This window comes from Cynocephalus volans, chromosome 12 (assembly GCF_027409185.1).
Source record: "Cynocephalus volans isolate mCynVol1 chromosome 12, mCynVol1.pri, whole genome shotgun sequence".
Taxonomy (NCBI): Eukaryota; Metazoa; Chordata; class Mammalia; order Dermoptera; family Cynocephalidae; genus Cynocephalus; species Cynocephalus volans.
Window position 1 is genome coordinate 9,743,906 of NC_084471.1, and position 21,078 is coordinate 9,764,983.

Here is a 21,078-nt window from a genome sequence, read left to right on the forward strand (position 1 = left end):
GACAACTACAGACCATACTGGCAGCCCAGAGCAAGCCTGAAATGATTCACACTATCCAATCCTAAACATTCTCAGCTAGTTTACCCTGTCTTATCCTTTCTAACCACTCCTTCCCATGCTTTCCACTTGCTCCTTCTGCCTCCTGACCAACCCCAGCACTTCCCTGTGTGGTCTTGCTTAGTGTGCTGAGGCTCCTGTTTCTAGGGGTCTGTGAGTATAAAAACTTTCCTTTATAAGTTATTTTTGTGTCTGCTTGTCTTCTTATTCCTGATTAAAACAAATCTCACGTACATTTTTAAAAACTAGCAATCCAATATATTGATGGCAGCACTATTATCATCATCTGAAACTGTGGATTAAGCTAAATGTAACTTTACTAAGGTCATAAATCATATGAATAATTGGGAATGATTGATTAACCTTGCTAAATATCCAGGGCCATACAAAGACCATACATACAATTTGGGGGAATTACAGGTGTTGAAGCAATCTGCGACTTACCACATACTGCTTGGAATAAATTGTTGTCACTCCCTGCCTCTGAGACTGAACAAGAAGTTCAACACTTAGGGGGCCATTTGGCTTTTAGAGAAATCATATACTACCTCACGTAAGGATATTTTTGGCCCCAATTCAATTTCATGAAAAAGACCTTATATGATTAGGGGCCTGAACACCAAGACTTCTTAGAACTGCAAACGCTGTGGCCCAAGCTATTACATTAGGACCATATGATTCTAATTCTGAAGTGATATTAGAAGTGTCAGCCACCCACACTCATGCCAACTGGAGTGTCCAGTAAAAGCTCTAATTGCTGCTCTATGATGATCTCTGTGCTTTTGGGCTAAGACATTATTGGATTCTGCTTTCCAGTGTATACCTTTTGAAAGACAGTAACTGACTTGTTATTGAGCATTTACTGAGACAACTTCTATAACTAAAAGACTTATAAGATTACATTAAGACCTCAAATGCATATCATATTATAGGTGATATCAGAAATGCATTCCAAAAAAAGAAATCAGAAGTATGAAAACAAACAGGCAAAAAGAAATGCATTCCAAGAAGAAGGACAATGTCCAAAGAAGTTCCATCATAAAATAGAAATGGACTATATATGAAGCATGCTACTAGGGGATTCATCTGATTCATGACCAAGTAGCCTTCCCCCACACTAGGATTTCTCCTTTTAATCAACTGTCCAAGAATGCCAGGCACTTGTACTTCAGAGGTGGTAGTTCAGAACAGAAGGCAATTCTACATAGAAAACAGATGTTCAGAGTCCAGCAGAAGGTAAAATCCTTATGGAAGAAGTTAAGAACAAGTTAGTCAAGGGGGCTGAATTAGAGACTGCATTCGTTGGTGCACTGAAGGCATCCTATTCCAGGAGTAAGGACAAAAATGGCAAGCTGTTGAAATGACAGTACAGAGCATATACTAAGACAACAAGTCCAAACCAAACCAACAATGGGAATAAGCTTGAATGCTAACACCGCTGCATTATATAAGGTATCTTAATTCAAATGGAGTCCAAGGTATCCCAAGCACAATGACCAGGGATTCTCACTGTACAAACCCACAGTACACATGTATGGGAGACTGATGAACCTTCTGGTCTATGGAAATTTTAACTAAGGGATGCAACCTACTGAGGTGCTCTTTTAAGAGCTTCAACACTGCAACTGGTGCTAACCATTCTTTTCCTGTAGTGCAGTTTGTGGGTACTGGACAAGTTTTAAACAGGTTAGAGTGTTTCCTGTGGTAGATAAATGAGTCCTGTTGCAGGACTCTTCTCACTGAGAACCATGTAAACTGAGAGAAGGAATCTGGCTGTTTTCAAGATGTTTTGAATCCTGAAATACTGGAGATATGGCCTCTGATCTACACTCCTATGAGAAATAATATATAGTACATGAAAAAAGGTAGATTGTTTTAGGAGGGACAAAATAATTATACCATGATTTTGTCTGACTTATATCATGCCTGCAATGGTACTGCTATATGATATAACATGGGAGTCATACATAAAATTAATACTTTAGAAGATCATAAATTTTAGGATGATATTGATGATAATGATCAAATATATTGAGAGACTGAATTAAAACCCTCTCAGGATGTTATCGCTATGGAGGAGAACCAACTTGATGAATATTCAGATTTAATTAACAAAAGATAATTATGGTTCTTAGTAACTCAGCCAGTATATACCACAAAGTGCAAAAAATCATAGATCAGGGAGGCAAAAAAATTGTACAGTTAGTACAAAAACATGAGCAAGTATAACTGGACAGTTCGGTTGTCTTTTTAAATCAATACTAATCCTTCACTGGTTATTTTATTTATTTTTTTACTGAAACATAATTGATTGTATATATCTGTGGGGTACAGTATTGAATATCAATACCCTGTGTGTAATACGTGATGCTCAAACTAGGATAATTAGTATATTCAACCTTACACATTGTTTTTTTTTAAAAGATGACCGGTAAGGGGATCTTAACCCTTGACTTGGTGTTGTCAGCACCAGGCTCACCCAGTGAGCTAAGCGGCCTGGGATCCGAACCCATGGCCTTGGTATTATCAGCACCACACTCTCCCGAGTGAGCCACAGGCCGGCCCTCAACCTTACACATTGTAATAATTTTTTGTGGCCCTTTACCAATTTCTCATTGACCCCTCCCCCACCTCCCCTTTTCCCACCTCTGTTGGCCTCAGTTCTGTTCTCTCACTGGTTATTTTAAATGTTTGGATTCTGTGTGTACATTTTGATTACCTATCTGATTATATGATATTATAAAGCAAGTGCAGTCAGCCCTCCATATCCATGGGTTCTGCATCCATGGATTCAACCAACCACAGATTGAGAATATTCAGGAAAAAGAAACAATAGGGCTGACCAGTTAGCTCAGCTGGTTATATAGCACAGCTTTATAATACCAAGGTCATGGGTTCCCCTCCCCCAAAACAAAACGATCAAAAATAACAATATTATTTTAAATATAAAATGATATAGTATATTGTAGTATATAACAATATAGTTTTAAATATAACACAATATAGTATAACTATTTACATAGTATTTATAGTATTTACACTGTATTAGATATTATAAGTAATCTAGAGATTATTAAAAGTATATGGGAAGATATTTGTAGATTATATGCAAATACTATGACGTTTTACATAAGGGACTTGAGCATCAATGATTCTGACATTCATGAGAGGCCCTGGAACCAATGCCCTGTGGATACTACAATACCCTGAGGGATGACTATAATTGTTGTCAACCCAAATGTCCAATAATGGATGAACACATAAAGATGCTGTAGTGGACTGAATGCTCCCCCAAACTCACTGAAGCTTCAACTGTGTCCCCAAAGTTTTATGTATTAGAAACTTGGCCCCCACTGTGACTGCTAAGAGGGTGGGAAATTCTATTATGGTAACTGAAAGGTGGGGCCTTGAAGAGGTGATTGGATTGTAGGACCATGCTGCAGTGGTGGATTAAAAATGGTAGTCATGGGTGTGGTTTGTAGGGCTTTAAAAGGAGAGTGAATGAGGTTACGCTCTCTCTGCTCTATCATTTTCACAATGTGATACTATGCCGTCACTGAAACCACCACCAAAGAAAGTTTCACCAGATGTGTTCCCTGGCCTTTGGACTTGCTAGCCTCTGGAACTGTAAGCAATAAATTTTGTTTTCTTTATAAATCAGCCGGTTCCAGGTATTTTGTTATAAGCCACAAAAACTAATACACATGCAATGGAATATTATTCAGCCTTAAAAAGGAATAAAATTCTGATACATGCTATGAAATGGATAAACCTTTAAGATATCATGTTAAGTGAAACAAAAGGACAAATATTGTAGGATTCCACTTATATAAAATACCTAGAGTACTCAAGTTTATAGAGACAGAAAGTAGAACCATGGTAGCCAGGGGCTGGGTGGAGGAGAGAGTGGGGAGTTACTGTGTAATGAGAACAGAGTGTCAGTGTGGGATGATAAAGTTCTGGAGAGGTATATGGTGGTGATGGCTGCACAACAGTGTGAATGGACTGCATGTCATTGAACTGTACATTTAAAAATGGTTAAAATGGTGTATTTTGCTTTGCATATTTCACCACAATAAATGTTTTTTTTTTCTTTTTTTTTAATTAAGGAGATTCAGGGAAGTTTGTATCAGTTTGTCTGTACTGATAATAGTGAGATTTATGGTGTATACTTTGGTGTCTGCGAGACCTCTGTAGGGCTTTATTGTCACATAGCAAGAATATGACTATATGACCAAAAAAAGGAAAAAAAAAAAAAAAAAAAAAAATCCCTAGCTGAGATTCCATCTTTGGGTATTCTGTGCATGTGCTATGGTCTGAATTATGTCTCCCTCAAATTCGTATGTTGAAGTACTAAACACCATGTAACTGTATCTGAAGATAGGGTCTTCAGGAGGTAATTAAGGTTAAATGAGGTCATAGGATGGGGCCCTAATCTGATAAGGTTGTGGCCTTATAAGGCCCTCCCTCCCTGCATGTAACGACACAGCAAGAAAGCGGCTGTCTCTAAGCCAGGAAGAGAGCCTTCACCAGAAACTGACCATACTGGCAGCCTGATCACAGACTTCGACTGCAAAGTACGAGAAAATAAATTTCTGTTGTTTGAGGCACGCAGTCTGTGGCATTTTGTTATGGTAGTCCAAGCAGACTGACAGCATTGGTGGTTCCTGTGAGAAAAAATGCATCCTGCTTGGCCCTTACCTAGGTGAGGACAATAGGAGCCTACACCTAGCTTCTCTGGACCCCTTGCTGGGGAGAAAGCCATTGGTTGTGATACATATCCTTACTTTAATGCTGTTACTTTGTACCCTTTTCCTTTAATAAAACTGTAAGCATTGTCATTTTGGGTACTATGTGTCTTCTTCTGCAATTTAACTTTGTGTCTTCTTTAGCAATTTAACAGTTTGTTTAACTGCCACTATTAGTGTAGTTATCATAAGGAAAGAAAATAGAATTAATTAATTTCTGTTGTTCCGAGGAGAAACGACTAAGATTGATAGGTAAAAGATCAATGTTAAAAGAAGATAGATTTACTTTGTCTTGCAAGGTATGAAGCAAATCTCTAGATATGTTTACTAAACATACTGAAGTAGAAGCTAGATGTTCCTATCTGCCTGTAAGATTACTATATTGGGTATATGAACTCAAGGTGCCTACTGAACCCTAAGAACTTATAGCTTTTTAATTTGTTAAAAACTTTAACAGGAACTATACCTGTGATGTCAGTTTCCCAGCAATCTGCATTCGTTCAATTTCTGCAGGAGATTTGATCAGCCGGAGGCGCTGTACCAACTGCCGGACACTCCGCACCTTGTTCTTGCTCCTGGTTTTGGCCTCAGTGAGATGCTGCATGTACTCAGAGTGAAGCTGTGCATGAGAGGGCCTCATCCAATCATACCACACTGTGTTTGTCTCAGCTTAGAATGAGAGGCCAAAAAATAAATTTAAAATAAAACAAACAGCTACAAAAAGAAATACCAATTGTCATAATGACTAGAACAAGAGTCAAAACTACAAAACCATAATGTGGAACTGTACAGGGTTGAGTAAAACTTTCTCATGACTGAAGCAATTGATTGATTTGATCATAAATCACTGGAAAGGCCATTCCCTGACAATGGCAAGATATTCTGAGGCTGATGATATGTAGCTTTTCTGTCCCAAAACTTCATTGTTCTTTATAAAAATGATAGATGAGACTAAAGCTTTATTCAAGCTTTGATTTTGTTTAATATCTATTAACTGTTAAAGAATAATTACAACAATTGTTCACCACTACCACTACTGAGTTAGACGCACTGCTGAGTAACTGCATATTAAAGGACAGAAAAAAGTACTCATATCATCACTTATTGTTAAAGTGTACCCTTCACAAAATGATCTCAGTACTGGCAAAAGGACGTTCTTCTCTCATTTTGGAGCAATTATTCATTATTTTAGAAACACTATAGTTGATAATATGTGCTAATCCACATTTACCCATCCCTCCCTTTGCATCTATTTATTCTCCCTGTAAACAATCACAGTCACCTTTCACCTTTGAGACCCAAAGAAAAGGTCTATATTTGTCTGATATATATAACATGAAGCTCATTATGAAAATGATTTGCATTTAATACAACAACTACATTTGTCCTTTTTTTCTCACAGTAGGCTATGAATAGTATTCCTAACAATCTAAGTATGAAAGGTTGTATGTTTTATTTGACTAAAAAGTTATTTGGGACAGTAGAGGGGAAAAAAAATCCAGAAAACTTTAATTGGATATGCATTAGTGATACTATGTCCCAAACATTTTCATTTTAAAATAAAAATGGTTTAAAATGTACATTACATGGGAAACACTTCCCCTACTTATAACAGATGGATATTTAATTGTTATAATCTTTACTTACTTATTCATTCATTTATTTATATTTTTGGTGGCTGGCTGGTACAGGGGTCAGAACTCTTTACCTTGGAGTTATCAGCACTACACTCTAACCAAGTCACTACAGACAGCCCTAATTGTTGTAACTTTTAAAAAATAAAACTACCTCTACCACCAGTTCAGTGTATGAAATCACAGCTCAACTTTTTTAGGTTTTTAAGCTTTTAAATAAATATGATTTCATTAATCTTTCCATTTACCTAGTGTTTTTATCTAGTAAACTAACATTAAGAATGGTGGATGAAAAGTACATTTTTTTTTTTTTTTTTTTTTGCTGGCCAGTACAGAGAAGTACTTTTGAGAAACACATTTTATGTGAGATTGTAACTACACTGAGTTAATACAATTTAGACTGTCAAACATAACATCTAGCAACTAATGCAAGAAATCAAAAAGTTACCAAAAAAAAAAAAAAAAAAAAAAAAAAAGATTCTGTGCCCCATATTTACGTGGAGTTTGAAGACATAAGAAAATTCAATGAGTTTATTTTGCTTTTGACAGTTGGCCAGCTCCAGAATCCGAACCTGTGACCTTGGTGTTATAAGGCTACACTCTAACCAAACTGAGCATCTGGCCAGCCCCAGAAAGTTCAATGAGTTAAGCATGGTAATTATCTCTGTAAAACAGAAAGTATTTCTATAAAGTCATGAAAAGAATTTAATCAAACATATTAGAACTTACATATTCAAAGCATTTTCTTCCAAAGGAGTCTTTATAGAAAACAAGTCCAATATATTCTATGACTGTTGGAAACATTTCTAGAATTTTCTTTACTGACTTCGAATTGATTTAGATTTACCATTAAAAAAAAAAGAGTCACCATACAAGAAAATCAAACTATACAAAAAATAAAGTGCTTCCCAGAGCTGAAGCTTTCAACAGAGCACAAGAATCACTAAGGATAGTTTATAACGTGGTATAGGTTCTGAAGAAAGTTCCAGAAGAGGAATCTCAAAACCTTCTTTTTTTATTTGTTTTGGGGCAGCTGGCTGGCATGTCAAAACATTGTGACTGCTCAAAATTTCACCAGAATAAACATAGAGAAAGTAACACTGTGATAAGCAAGAACTGAACTGCATATAAGAATCACCTGAGAAACTTGTTAAAATGCAGATTTAGTAGGTATGAGGTGGGGGCCTGAGATTTGACATTTCCACTACATATTATGCATTTCTAATTCTAATAAGCATCCCCAGGTGATTCTGATGTTGGTGATGCACAGATCTGCTGGGGCTCACAACACGTAAGTGAAGGCCTCAGAAGCTAAGTATTTCTCTGACCTTCTCCTGCCCTCCTGTCTTACAGACTCATTCTCCCCTGAGGCAGGCCATAGAATCTAGAATTCATGTTCCCGAAGGAGGTCAGAGAAAGCAGACCCCTTTTCTCCAAAGCCAGCCATAAAGACTAAAAGTATACTCTAATCTTCCCCTTCCCTTTCTGTCTTGGAGCTGGCCATAAATTCTCTGACCTACTTAGCTGATTGGAGGTCAAAAGACCCCCATTTTAGAAGGGGTCCTCCACCATACTTGGGAGGAAGAAATACTACACAGAGAGACCAAGAAGAATCCGAACAGATAGGCCTTACTGTGTTTCTCCACTCAGTCTATTAGCATTAGATCATATTTTTTGCCCAATCACATTTAAACATGGCTGTCCCTGCTTCATAGAACCTACACATAAAAATGGACAGTTTCCCCTCTATCTTTGGATCTTCATTCTGAAGGCTCCCAAGTCATATAAAATAATGATCAAATAAATTTGTTAGGCTCTTTTTCCTATTAATCTGTGTTTTGTCAGTTGATTTTCAGCAAACCTTCAGGGGGTAAAGGGGCAGTTTTCCCTTGGCCCCTACAGATCACTCTCTGAGAATAGTGCTGCCTTTTGAAGAGTTGGCAAAAACATTAAGAAGGATTGGCCATTAGTCAATAAGCTGGTCAGTAATCTTTAAGAGTAGCCCATGCCCATCTATTACTTAAAAAAATTCTCTCTCTGGGATTTCAAATTAATATAGTTAACAGTCTCTGTTAAGGAATAATCTAGTGAAAATTTAGCAAGCAAATAAGAGTAGCTCAGTCTTACAGAGAAAACTCATGTCCTCTTTCATGGTGCTTAGGGAAATGCTGCTATGAGAATCATTGTAGGAAAACTTTGTCTAAATAGGCGAGAAAGGTCTCAATTGCAATATGGTCTGTGATTTGATTTCTGCTCCCTTTTGTTACCTTTCAGCTTGGGTATGAGATGTTGAAATTCTTCTAGCGTATAGGCTTCATCCACTCCAGTGAGAGCTACTGCTCCATCAGTGCCAGATCGTGGGCCATCCCAAAGTTCTCGACTGGGGTCTCTCCGAGGCACAAAAAGCATGGACTTGTGTGATGGTAACTGCTTGCCAGGGAGGCTTTGAAGGACCAGAATGCTATCAGGCTCTTGGAATCCACTCAAGTACAGGAAATTGTTGTCTTGGTGGAAAGTATACGGGATATCATTGCTCATGTAGTATGTAGGGTTGGAGAGCACAACCACTGTCTGGTCTGTCCCACTCTGCCCTTGTGCTTCCTTGTGGATCAGAGACATTAGTTTGTGTCTGCGAAGTGCATATTCCACCTGAGATAGTCCTGGAGTCACCTCCCCTAGAAACGACAAATAAAAGCAATGCTTTGTGTTTCTATTTGAGACACCGAAGTTCATTTCTTCAATTTACACCAAATCTCCTCCTAGCACAGGGAATTAAGGAGATAAGCCAGGTTTCAAATTTCTATTCCATTGTAAAAATTTGGAAGAAAAGATGGTTAAATGTGGTCCTTCTTGAAAACTGGGATCATGACCCCTTAAGATCTCTTCCAGCTCTTTGGTTTATTCTATTATTTGTTCAATCAAACATTCATTAAACATTACGTGGAAGGCACTGTTAGGCATATAATCAAAGTTGTCCTCAAGTTTCAACAAATAAGATGGAGAGAAGGGTCAAATTATCTGTTTATGACTTCTTTAAAAGAATGTAAGCTCTATGTGAACACAGATTTTTATTTGTTCCATGTTATATTTCCAGGGCCTAAAATAATAGCTGGAATATAGTGGGCATTTGATAAATATGTGAAATGACCTATAGTTTTAACATAATAGAATTTAAGGACAAAAAGCTTTCCCCAATTTCAAGGCCTAGAATAGATTTCCCCTTCTGAATTCCCAAGGCATAATAACACCTTTCTAATAAGACTTTCCATTCTCTACCTTGTACTTATACTGAGTTGGGTATACACATAAGCTCCTGAGGGCCATCTTTATATCCTCTAAAAACCCTAATTATATCATCTACCTCTTGGGGCTGTTATGAGAATGAAATTTGATAAAGCATGTGATTCCTAAGGATTGAAGACTCTCTTGGGAATCTTTTGGAAGATATAGATTCATTCTGTTCACTAAACTGCACACAGGCACACATAAACTTTGACATAAAATTTCAAGAGTCTCAGATTCCCTTATGTCCACCCAAAAACTCCAGATTAAGAATCTCTGTTATAAAGGGTTTCGTGTTAATTCTTAGTATCTAGCAGACTGCCTGGTTACCAGCACAGTGATGACCTTGTGATCGCTTCCGTCATAAAATAGAAATTATGCCTCCTCCTGTCAGATCAGTTTTAGATTTCAGTTCCTGAGCAAAAGAACTACTAAACAATCACCAAAGCTGTATCCCCTCAGCCTACAAGTAGCAGTAACAGCAGTAAAACAACATCTAACGCTTACTGAATGTTTACTATGTGTCTAGTACTAACTATTCTAATTATTTACATGTATCAACTCATTTAATCTTTACATTGACACTATGCGGTATGGCTGGTTAGCTCACTTGGTTAGAAAAGGGTATTGGTAACACCAAGGTCCAGGGTTTGATTCCTGTTACCAATGACCAAAAAAAAAGACTCTATGATGTGGGTTACTATTATTTCTCCCTGTGGTAGCCAGTCTCCATATATGAATATGGAAAGATAACTCTAAAATACTGCTGTATGAAAAATTTATAGAAGATGAATAATATGATCCCATTTATGTTAAAAAAAAAAAAAAAGAAGAGGTATAGAAAAAATTTTAGAAAAGGGTCAAACTTTATAGTGGTGATCTATGGTGAATGAGATTAGAGAAGAATGAAATTTTTTATTTAACATGCCTTTTTATTCTGTTTCATTGAGTATATACTTTTATATATAAAATCCCAAATAAAGAGAAAAAGAGGCTAAAAAAAGAAAAACCATGGAAAGTCTATTCCATACTCAGAACCTACAACAGCTTTTTGTTGCCTATTAGATCAAATTCAAACGCTTAGGTGTTAGATTTTAATGTTCTCTACCAGATAACTGCAATTCATCTGGCCAACTTTAAAAAAAAAAGAGAGTACTGAGATATGACTCACATATCACACAATTCACCCATTTAAAGTTTACAATTCAATGTTTTTTAGTATATTCAGGTACATTTACTGAATCATGCAACCCTCACCACAATCAATTTTAGAACATTTCATCAATTGAAAAAGAAACCCCAGGTCCACGAGCAGTTACTCCCCATTTTCTCCCAATCTCCCCCCGAGACTGTGGCAACCACTAATCTATTTTCTGTCTCTGTGGATTAATCTATTGAAGAGATTTCATAATAAAATCATACAACAGATGATTTTTGGTGACTTGGCCAACTTTTTTCCTTATTCTCCTGATTATTCTGCAATTAATTCCTTCTTAGGACTTACATCAATCCAACCTCTTCTTTCCCTATTACCTTGCTTACAATGTGCCTCTTTCTTTCTCCTCCCTCCATACTGATTCCACCCCAAGATGTTAGCTTAACACGTTTGTTTTTAGACTCTTCTCATTCAAAAGGCTTTTTCTTTTCTTTCTTTTTTTTTTTTTGGCACCTGGCCGGTATGGGGATTTAACCTTTGACCTTGGTGTTATCAGCACCATGCTCTACTGAGTGAGCTAACCAGCCAGCCCTCAAAAGCCTTTCTTCATTAGCTCAGATAATGTGGATTTATCCTTTTGAATTACTTTTTATAAAGGTAACTATTTCATTTCCTTGCATATATACATCCTATAGTTGCATATAAATGAAATCACATCTTACTGAATTCTTTCAGAAAATATTTCCCCCCTTTTTCTTCATTGTTTGGCTCCTCATTTCTGTTCCCTCCTTCCGCCCACATCAGCCTCCTCCTCTATTTGTAATCCATCTAGTATGTATTCTTTCCGATTTTTCTCAACATTCATACAACCATACACACATACACATGCATTTAGGGCTTTTTGATCACTTCTATTATACAAAAATGGTACACTAACCACTCTTCTGTATCTTGCTTGTCTAACACAACAATACTCATGGAAATTCCTGCCTCCAATTCAAATGATTATAGTTTCATTCTGCTTGATGTCTCCATAACATTTTTTGGGGGTAGATGTACCCTAATTTATTGAGTCATTTCCATACTGGTAGGCAGTCATATTGTTTTCAGCTTATTGCTACTACAATGAAACATCTTTACACTTTCAACCTGGTACTTTTATGTCCTATGTACTGGTGCTTTTATTTTTATGGGATAGTCCCAGGAGAAAAACTGCTGGGTCAAAGACCTTTGAATTGTCTTAGTATTGGGGCCGGCCCGTGGCTCACTCGGTAGAGTGCGGTGCTGATAACACCAAGGCCACGGGTTTGGATCCTATATAGGGATGGCCGGTTTGCTCACTGGCTGAGCGTGGTGCTGACAACACCAAGCCAAGGGTTGAGATCCCCTTACCGGTCATCTTTTAAAAAAAAAAAAAAAAAAAGAATTGTCTTAGTATTAATGTTCAGTACACTTAACTCAGTTTATGATTACCTGATACTGTCTAGTTGCTTTACCTATGTATAGTTTATCTCTGCAGTAATTTCTGTAGTTTGCATTCCATTAATAATATTTTTATTTAGCTTTTTCGACATCTACAATAGCAAAAATTTATATTTTTATTGATGAAATTGGCAAGAAATAAAAGAGATAGAAAAGTGAGGGCTGTATACGCCAGTTTAAATCAGGCAAAGTCACAGAAGATCTTCTATCACATTTTTTTTCAAGATTGAGCTGGCTAAGAGTCGGACTTTTGGGCAGAATACTGAACTTTTACCAGAGCTAAAGAATGGCTTAAGTATTTACCTCTCTGATAATTATTCATACTCAGTTTGCCACTGTTACCCAACAGTAAAAATTTCCTAATTTAGCCAAGCAGTATAAATGCTCTTTTAAAATAATCAGAGGCTGGTTATAATAGGTAGATTATCTGACCTTTCCTTTTTTGTCTTTTTATTTTCTCCCCTTCCTTAGCTTTGCTTTTTGTTACTTCACAGCTACTGTCCATAAAATAAAAATTTTTTAAAAAATCAATTTATTTTGTGATTTTAAAAAAATTTCATTTTTTTAAAAAAGATGACCGGTAAGGGGATCTTAACCCTTGACTTGGTGGTGCTGTCAGCACCACACTCTCCGAAGTGAGCAAACCGGCCATCCCTATATGGGATCTGAACCCATGGCCTTGGTGTTATCAGCACCACACTCTCCCGAATGAGCCACAGGCTGGCCCTAAAAAAGTTCTTTAATTAATCTATGTATTACCTCTCATTTACATTAATAACAGAGTGTACATTAATATACATCAGGAAGTAATTTCTGAAAATCACTTGGAAATCAAAAGCAGGATTGGAAAACCATCTTTTATTCCCTTCAAAGCATTCTTCTCTGCTGAATCCAATTTCATACAAATGACTATATAAGATATATTTATAACACTGGTTATATTTTCCCAAGCCCACTAATCATCAACACTATGGAGTAATCACTAACCAAATGTTTCCAAACTTCTGAACTCTCAAAGTAACAAAGAACTCTCAGTCGTAACAGAAAATTGATCCAATAAAAAAAAAAATACACCTTTCTTTTTAATCTGAAGGAGAAAAAAAAAAGATGCGATAAAGCAATGAACTTCAAACCTTACAAGTAAACTCGGCAGTTGTTTTGGCCTTTGATCATGTAACAAACCATTATAGTCAATCTGGCCTGAATACCTTCTGATAAAACTGTATTAGAATAGATATTCTGGCAACTTGGTCAAATTGTAAAGTATTAAGAAATAAAGTTAGTATTTTATCATGTGGAATCAATTAAGGATAGAGGGACTATTCTAACAAGCTTATTTAACCAATCAAAAGCCTAGATGTCACAGGCTGGACTCCGCAAAAAGCAAAGCCTCACAATCAGTTCTGGAATCTGTAGCCAAGAAGGAAAGCTCTTCCAGGACATGTTGGATTGGGCCTCTCAAGAGAACAAGAAGAATGTTCTTCATATTTTATGAGCCAAGCAGAAAATCCAGAGGAAGGTGTAACAAAGACTGACAATGAGTGAAAAGATGCAGGTCTCTGTTGCAATCTAGGTATGTATTTTAATTATTTTCTGAAACTAACTCAATTAGGATTTTAACATGATTTTTTCTGATTTTGAAAAAAATTCTGTTTAATATTCGGTAGTTTTTACTGTATATAAGGAAGTAGTTCATAAACTGATCTATTACTACTTAGTTGGACAATAGGGAGAAAGAAAAAGCTAATACATGTTTCCTTACAATGTACAACACAGATGTCTATGAAAAAAATGAAATGACCAAATAATAAAATACTCTAAATATATTTTATTTGTGTATATTGAGCAAAACAAGGCAGACAGAAAGGGTACATTTTGTATGATTCCACTTACATGAAGTCAAGAACAGGCAAAATAATCTATGTTGATAAAAACCAGAGCAGCAGTTGCCTGAGGAGGTGGGGATTGACTGAAGGGGACATGAGAACCCTTTCTGGGGTGATGAAAATGTTCTATATTTATCGGTTATACTGGTATACACCTTTGTCGAAACTCACTGAATTTTACATTTAAGATCTGTGCAATTTATCACATGCAAATTTACCTTATAAAAAAAAGTATACCATTCTTTAAACTTGAAATAACTTTCACACTAAGATTTCTCTCGGTTGGATTTTTTCTTATCAAAAATACAACTAAAAGAGACTAAAAAAATTCCTAGATGGTATTCTTCAGCATAAGTGTTATGCAGTGTTTTGTGGTTAAGTATGTGGACTCTCAGTCAGACTTTTGCTATTTGGAATCCCAGCTTAGCAACTTATTAAGCCACTTGAGTGACTTAGAAAGAGCTACCAAAGTTCCATGTGCCTCAGTTTCCTCATTTGTAAAATGGAGATAATAATAGCACCCACTTCACAAAGCTATCAAGAGGATTAAATAAGTTAACGAAATCTCAGCTGGTTAGAACATGGAGTTCATAAAACCAAGGTCAAGAGTTCGGATCTCCTTACTGGCCAGCTGCCAAAAAAAAAAAAAGTTCATAAAATACTTAGGATAGTAACTACTATGTAAATATTAGCTATAATTATTACCAAAATAAATAATTTATACTTGAAGAGGTTGTCATTCTGGTTATCTGGTTATCCAAAGCCAGGCAGGACCCTGGAAGAGTTAAAATTTAAGTGGACAACCATTATTCTTCTCAAAGTAATTATTTACAAAAAAGTCCTGGAAGTCTTTGGCTTTCTTACACAACATGAATGAGTCTCAAGTGACCATTCAGGAGCTTTTTATTATTATTCAGTTCTTCAGAGGTTCCTGATTCTTGTCTGGGGCAGAGTTCTCAGAAGATTTCTCAATATTAATGAGAAATATATGCAAAGGTTAAAAAGAGAAATAGACAAGTCATTTATTTATTTATCTTTTTAAAAGATGACTGGTAAGGGGCTCTCAACCCCTGACTTGGTGTTGTCAGCATACACTCTCCCAAGTGAGCTGACCTGCCATCCCTATATAGGGATCCGAACCCGTGGCTTTGGTGTTATCAGCACCATACTCTCCCAAGTAAGCCATAGGCCGGCCCTCAAGTCATTTATTTTTTTAAATTAATTAATTTATTTATTTTTATTTTATATTACTTTTTTATTGCTTATTTTTTATTTTTATTTTCTTAATTTTATTTTGTCGATATACAATGTGGTTGATTATTGTAGCCCATTACCGAAACCTCTCTCCCTCCTCCCTCTCCCCCCTCCCTCCCAACAATGTCCTTTCTGTTTGCTTGTATCAACTTCAAGGAATTGTAGTTGTTATGTCTTCTTCCCCCACCCCCCCAGGTTTGTTTGTGTGTGTGTGTGTGTGTGTGTGAATTGACTTATTTATTTTTAGCTCCCACCAATAAGTGAGAACATGTGGTATTTCTCTTTCTGTGCCTGACTTGTTTCACTTAATATAATTCTCTCAAGGTCCATCCATGTTGTTGCAAATGGCAGTATTTCATTCGTTTTTATAGCTGAGTAGTATTCCATTGTGTAGATGTACCACATTTTCCGTATCCACTCATCCGATGACGGACATTTGGGCTGGTTCCAACTCTTGGCTATTGTAAAGAGTGCTGCGATGAACATTGGGGAACAGGTATACCTTCGACTTGATGATTTCCATTCCTCTGGGTATATTTCCAGCAGTGGGATAGCTGGGTCATATGGCAGATCTATCTGCAATTGTTTGAGGAACCTCCATACCATTTTCCATAGAGGCTGCACCATTTTGCAGTCCCACCAACAATGTATGAGAGTTCCTTTTTTTTCGCAACCTCGCCAGCATTTATCATTCAGAGTCTATTTTATTTTATTTTATTTTATTTTATTTTAAAGATGACTGGTAAGGGGATCTTAACCCTTGGGGATCTTAACCCTTGGCTTGTTGTTGTCAGCACCACACTCAGCCAGTGAGCGAACCAGCCATCCCTATATAAGATCCGAACCCATGGCCCTGGTGTTATCAGCACCATACTCTACCAAGTGAGCCATGGGCTGGCCCTTCAAGTCATTCATTCATTCATTCATTCATTCATTCATTTCTAAAGATGACCGGTAAGGGGATCTTAACCCTTGACTTGGTGTTATCAGCACCACGGTCACCCAGTGAGCCACGGGCTGGCCCCAAGTCATTTATTTTTAATGTACAGTATTTAAACCACATGAAAACTGTTACTATACTTAAAAATTTTCTATTTTCCCCCAGTATTTAAAAAAAAAAATCCTCTATAATTCTGCACTAGATGGTAATTTATAGAATTTCTATATGCTAGTTACCAGCATCTTGAAATGGGTAGTCAACTATATCAGACATATAGGTGAAAAAAACCCAGGTTTATTCATTTATAAATTTTTATATGTAAAGACTTTACAGGTTTTACTGTGCACAGAAATCTAATTCAGAAGACCAAGACAAGGAAAACATATAATCAATATGAATACATAGTGATTTAAAAACTACATAGCTACACCAGGAGTGCGAAAAAAAAATGTTATTTACAAAAACAGGTAGACTTCATGGTGAAATATTTATGGAAAATATAGGCCTTGAATTTAAAACTGTTGAATACAAAATATTTTAGTCTCCTACTCTGCCTTTTGGTTGTAACCTATAAAAAGTGTTTTGAAATGGCTAGATAAATGTAAAGTCATCATTCAGTAATTGTTTGATGGTGGTGATGATGCTATAGATATGAATGAATTTAAGAACTGAGTGACTGATAACATCAGAGAGGCACTGGAAAGACACACACTCTACTTCAAAACGTGGCCAACAGCTACAAACCTGGCTTGTTCCCGTAAGTCATTAGGCATCTCATGCACCCAGCTAAATGAGTACCCATTAAGCCAGTGTTGTGCATGAGAAACACCTGTGTAGCTCTTCAAAACACGTTCTAAGCCTTCTCCTTGAGATTCTGATTCAGCAGGTACATGGCGTCCTGGAATGTATGCCTATTTTGAAAAAGTTCACCCTACAATCTAGGCAGATTCAAACCACTTTGAATTTCTGTCACTTCTTGCACATACATTTTAATCTTTTAAATGGTATAAAAATCTTACCACCATCAAAATAATATTATTATCTTTTAAATATCACTGTAGTCGACCATGCTTAACAACTTAAAAAAAACCCATACATCCCTTGCTCAAGGCAGAACTACAATTAAAGTCTCACTGAAAGATGAATACTGAACTTATTTTTTCAATATTATATTTGATATCAACTGTATTGTCTCTGCCCCTACATTTGACACAAGAAACAAAAAGGTAAATGGTAAAAAAGCATTTTCTTAAATTGTGTGCCACACAGCTGTATTCTGATTACTTCCTAATAAATCTGTTCATTGCTGTAGTTACAAGAAAACTAAGTGGTTCTAGATGTGTCAGACAAATTCTTTTTTTTTTTTTAGACAAATTATTCTGACAAGCCCAACTCCCAAAGTAGCCCTTTCTTAAAGCTAACATTCTAAACTATATCACATATTTCAAAATTAATTTTGCTTAGGAATGTAAAAATATTAGAAATATAAGTTTCATAATAATGCTTCATTAGGCAACCCACTGATTCCTCCCATTTATTCCCTGGTAAGATTCAGTGTTTCTCTGAGCTGAACTTGCTGTTCTGCTAATGACATTACTCCTGTGGCAAGAAATATCATCATTCAGTAATTCAGTATAGAAATGTCTTTCTTTTACAGATACTGTATAAAAAGTAGATTCACAGTTCATAATATTATATAGCTCAGAATGCCATTTGCCTTCCTATATGGAATCATTTTTTTTGTCTGAGTGACAAGTGGAGGGCACAGTGGTGATCAAGGAGACTGGATGACTGACATTTTCTGTCTCTACAGACAGTCCTAAGCACAGGGATGGCATTGTAATAAAAAGTAGAAATGGTCTGCAGTGCTCAGATTTCTTTAATGAAATGACAAGTTCTGAAAATCACTAGAACTTGGGGGAGTCAGCCTGACTCTATGGTTCCAGCTAAAGTAGTAGAAGCACAGCCAGAACGGAATTCCTTTATCTCCTGTGTCATCCTGATGAATATTTTCCAAGGTATTGTTGCTGTGGGAAACTTGGGTAGGTATGGCAAAGAAAAATCCAGGGGAAAGAGCTCCAAAAATTCAGAGGAATGACCTAGTAATTTCACTTCTAAGAATTTAAGGAAATAGGGGCTGGCAAGTTAGCTCAGTTGGTTAGAACATGGTGGTGTAACATCAAGGTTAATGGTTCAGATCCCCTTACAGGCCAGCTGCCGCCCCCCCCCCCCCCCGCCCGCAAAAAAGAAAAAAGAATTTAAAGAAATAATTGAGCAATAAACAAAGAATGTGCACGCACACACACACAGAGTTCTATATAAGAAATAATTCTATAAACATACGTATACCAAAATCTACACAGTGGTTTTCTCTCAGTGGCAGGATTATGAATAATTTTTTAAAAATCTATGCTAATTTGTATTCCCTAATTTTTCTATAATATATGTATAAAACTTGTGTAATAATTAGGAAATGAATTGGGATGTTCTCCAAAAGTTTTAAGTATTACCATGTGTTGGGGAAATAACTGGCAAACATAAAATTTTTGGAGGAAACCAAGTAATAGACAATGTAATTTTATACCCCAAACTAACAAACTGACTTCAGCTGTGTAAGAGAGATTTTTTAAAAAGTATTACATGTCTTTTCTTTTTTCTTAAAAAGTTACTCTTCCTCTTCCCTGCAATCATTTTAACACTTCCACAAGTTTGGCATCTCTAGATGGAGAAAGACAAATGACAAATATTTTGGATACTTCTTTTGCCTGCAAAAACCGTATACCTAATGGTATACCTGACAGTTCCTTTAAGGTTTAAGACGCTGATAATTCTGTTTTAAAATTCCACCTCCTTCTACAAGTATATGTTCTCACTTACTCCATTGTCCAAAATCCCACATCCAGAAGAGTTAAATTAGGACAGGCATCCCTTTCCCCCCATAACAGATATGAACATACATATATGTACATACACATGTATGAACATGTATGTGTGTATATTTATTTATTCTTTTAAAAAATATAGTTAACATGCATGTGACATATATAGCATTACAGTCTACAGAGGCCATTATCTTGACAATATGATTACTAGGTTCAAAGCCTGGAAAATGCAGCTCACCATGTAAAAGTATCTCACATTGAGAAATCAATAATTTTCAAAGCTGGTAAAACTTAATATCAATTCTACTTTTTTTTTTTAATCAAGGCTATAGGTAGGTTGATAGGATAAAGAAATACCTAAATTAATACCAAATGGATTGCTATTAAGCTTACCTTACAGCTTTGAAAAACTCTGATTTCTTGTGTTTCATTGGTGAGCTGCATTTCCTGAGTCTCAGCCGACTTCCCAGCAGGAATTCCAGTCTGATGAAGAATCAGCAAAAGGAAGCCCTCACTGAGAGACACACTGGTATCATTCACTGAGTGGAGATAGTGAAAGAATAACGTATTTCTACAGGCAACTTACAGAGTAAAAATAGATTTAACTTCCCATGGCAGAAGGAACACTTAATATTCCTTAAAACCTGACTGCTTTTTCTACAAAACATATGGTTATACCCTACCTACCTCTTTGGGAGGATAATTCATTTACTATAATACACCCCTTAAATGCCTTTTTTAAAAAAAACAAACCAAAAACACCTTTAGGTCTTAATTTTAGCAATAGCGATGACATTTTCTAGCAGCAATACTAGGATCTTATAGCAGGTAAAAAAAAATAGTGAAATAAAACTTCATCAATTTTTTGTATCACGTTCATCAACTGAGATACCACCTCTCAAAGCGGTGACAAACAGATCTGGAAATCTCGCTTAGTCCACATTGATATATTTTTGTTAAAATTTTGAAATGAGCATTTAACACTTTCAAGAAAAACATGTTTTCTAAAATTTCTTTACCATAGTACATAGTTCACAAGAAACCAATAGTTAGAACAAAGTTCTAGAAACTATGACTTAGAAAGTAATAGAACTTTTATTTAACAACATTTTAAGCTAGCCAGTTAGCTCAATTGGTTAGAGTGCACCAGAGTCCAAGGTTTGATGTCTGTACTGGCCAGTTGCCAAAAATAAAAACACATAAACAAAAAGATAAAGACATCCTAAAATACATACTTTTCACTAATTATTCTGAATTATAAGGTTTATTGTATTTATTGTGCTAAACTGGTGCTGTTATTACAATACCAGTAGCCACATGCAGCTACTTAAATTTGAATTTAAGTTAATCAAAATAAAATAAAAAATTCAGCTCCTCAGTCACACTAGCAATATTATAAGTGTACAATAGCCACGTGTGGCTAGTGGCTACCTTATTGGACTCCCAGATATAGAACATTTCCATCACTGCAAAAAATTCTATTGGATAGCATTGTTCTAGACAGAGCACCTAAGTAGAGAAACAGTTATTATAGTTAAAAGGCCTTACCTGGTCTGAGGAGGTGTGGGTGTGTAAAGGGGCTGGGCTGGCCTAAGTATCGGTTTGGTATCGTTCTCTCTGGAATGGGCTGGAGGGAGTACCTTCGCTGTGAACATGACATACATCCTGAAGGAAGGATAAAAAGGATGAACTGAAACAATGGATCTAGAAAGTCTTCATGGTATACATACATTTATCTATCTCCAGTAGTTTTGGTG

General features: G+C 36.3%; 1 protein-coding gene across 4 annotated transcripts in view; it reads right to left on the reverse strand.

Annotated features, from left to right (window-relative positions):
• Nucleotides 1-21,078, reverse strand: part of XPNPEP3 (X-prolyl aminopeptidase 3) — a 70,578-nt gene that overhangs the window by 35,683 nt on the left and 13,817 nt on the right. For 3 of the 4 annotated variants that reach the window (XM_063076299.1, XM_063076300.1, XM_063076298.1), the window contains exons 2-4: nucleotides 20,870-20,986; nucleotides 8,707-9,114; nucleotides 5,272-5,474 (exon numbers count right to left, since the gene is read on the reverse strand). In XM_063076299.1, the coding sequence (XP_062932369.1) occupies nucleotides 5,272-5,474; nucleotides 8,707-9,114; nucleotides 20,870-20,986 (728 nt within the window). Of the gene's footprint in view, nucleotides 1-5,271; nucleotides 5,475-8,706; nucleotides 9,115-19,714; nucleotides 19,861-20,869; nucleotides 20,987-21,078 lie in introns of those variants that run through there. The other variant, XM_063076302.1, reaches the window with a different exon arrangement.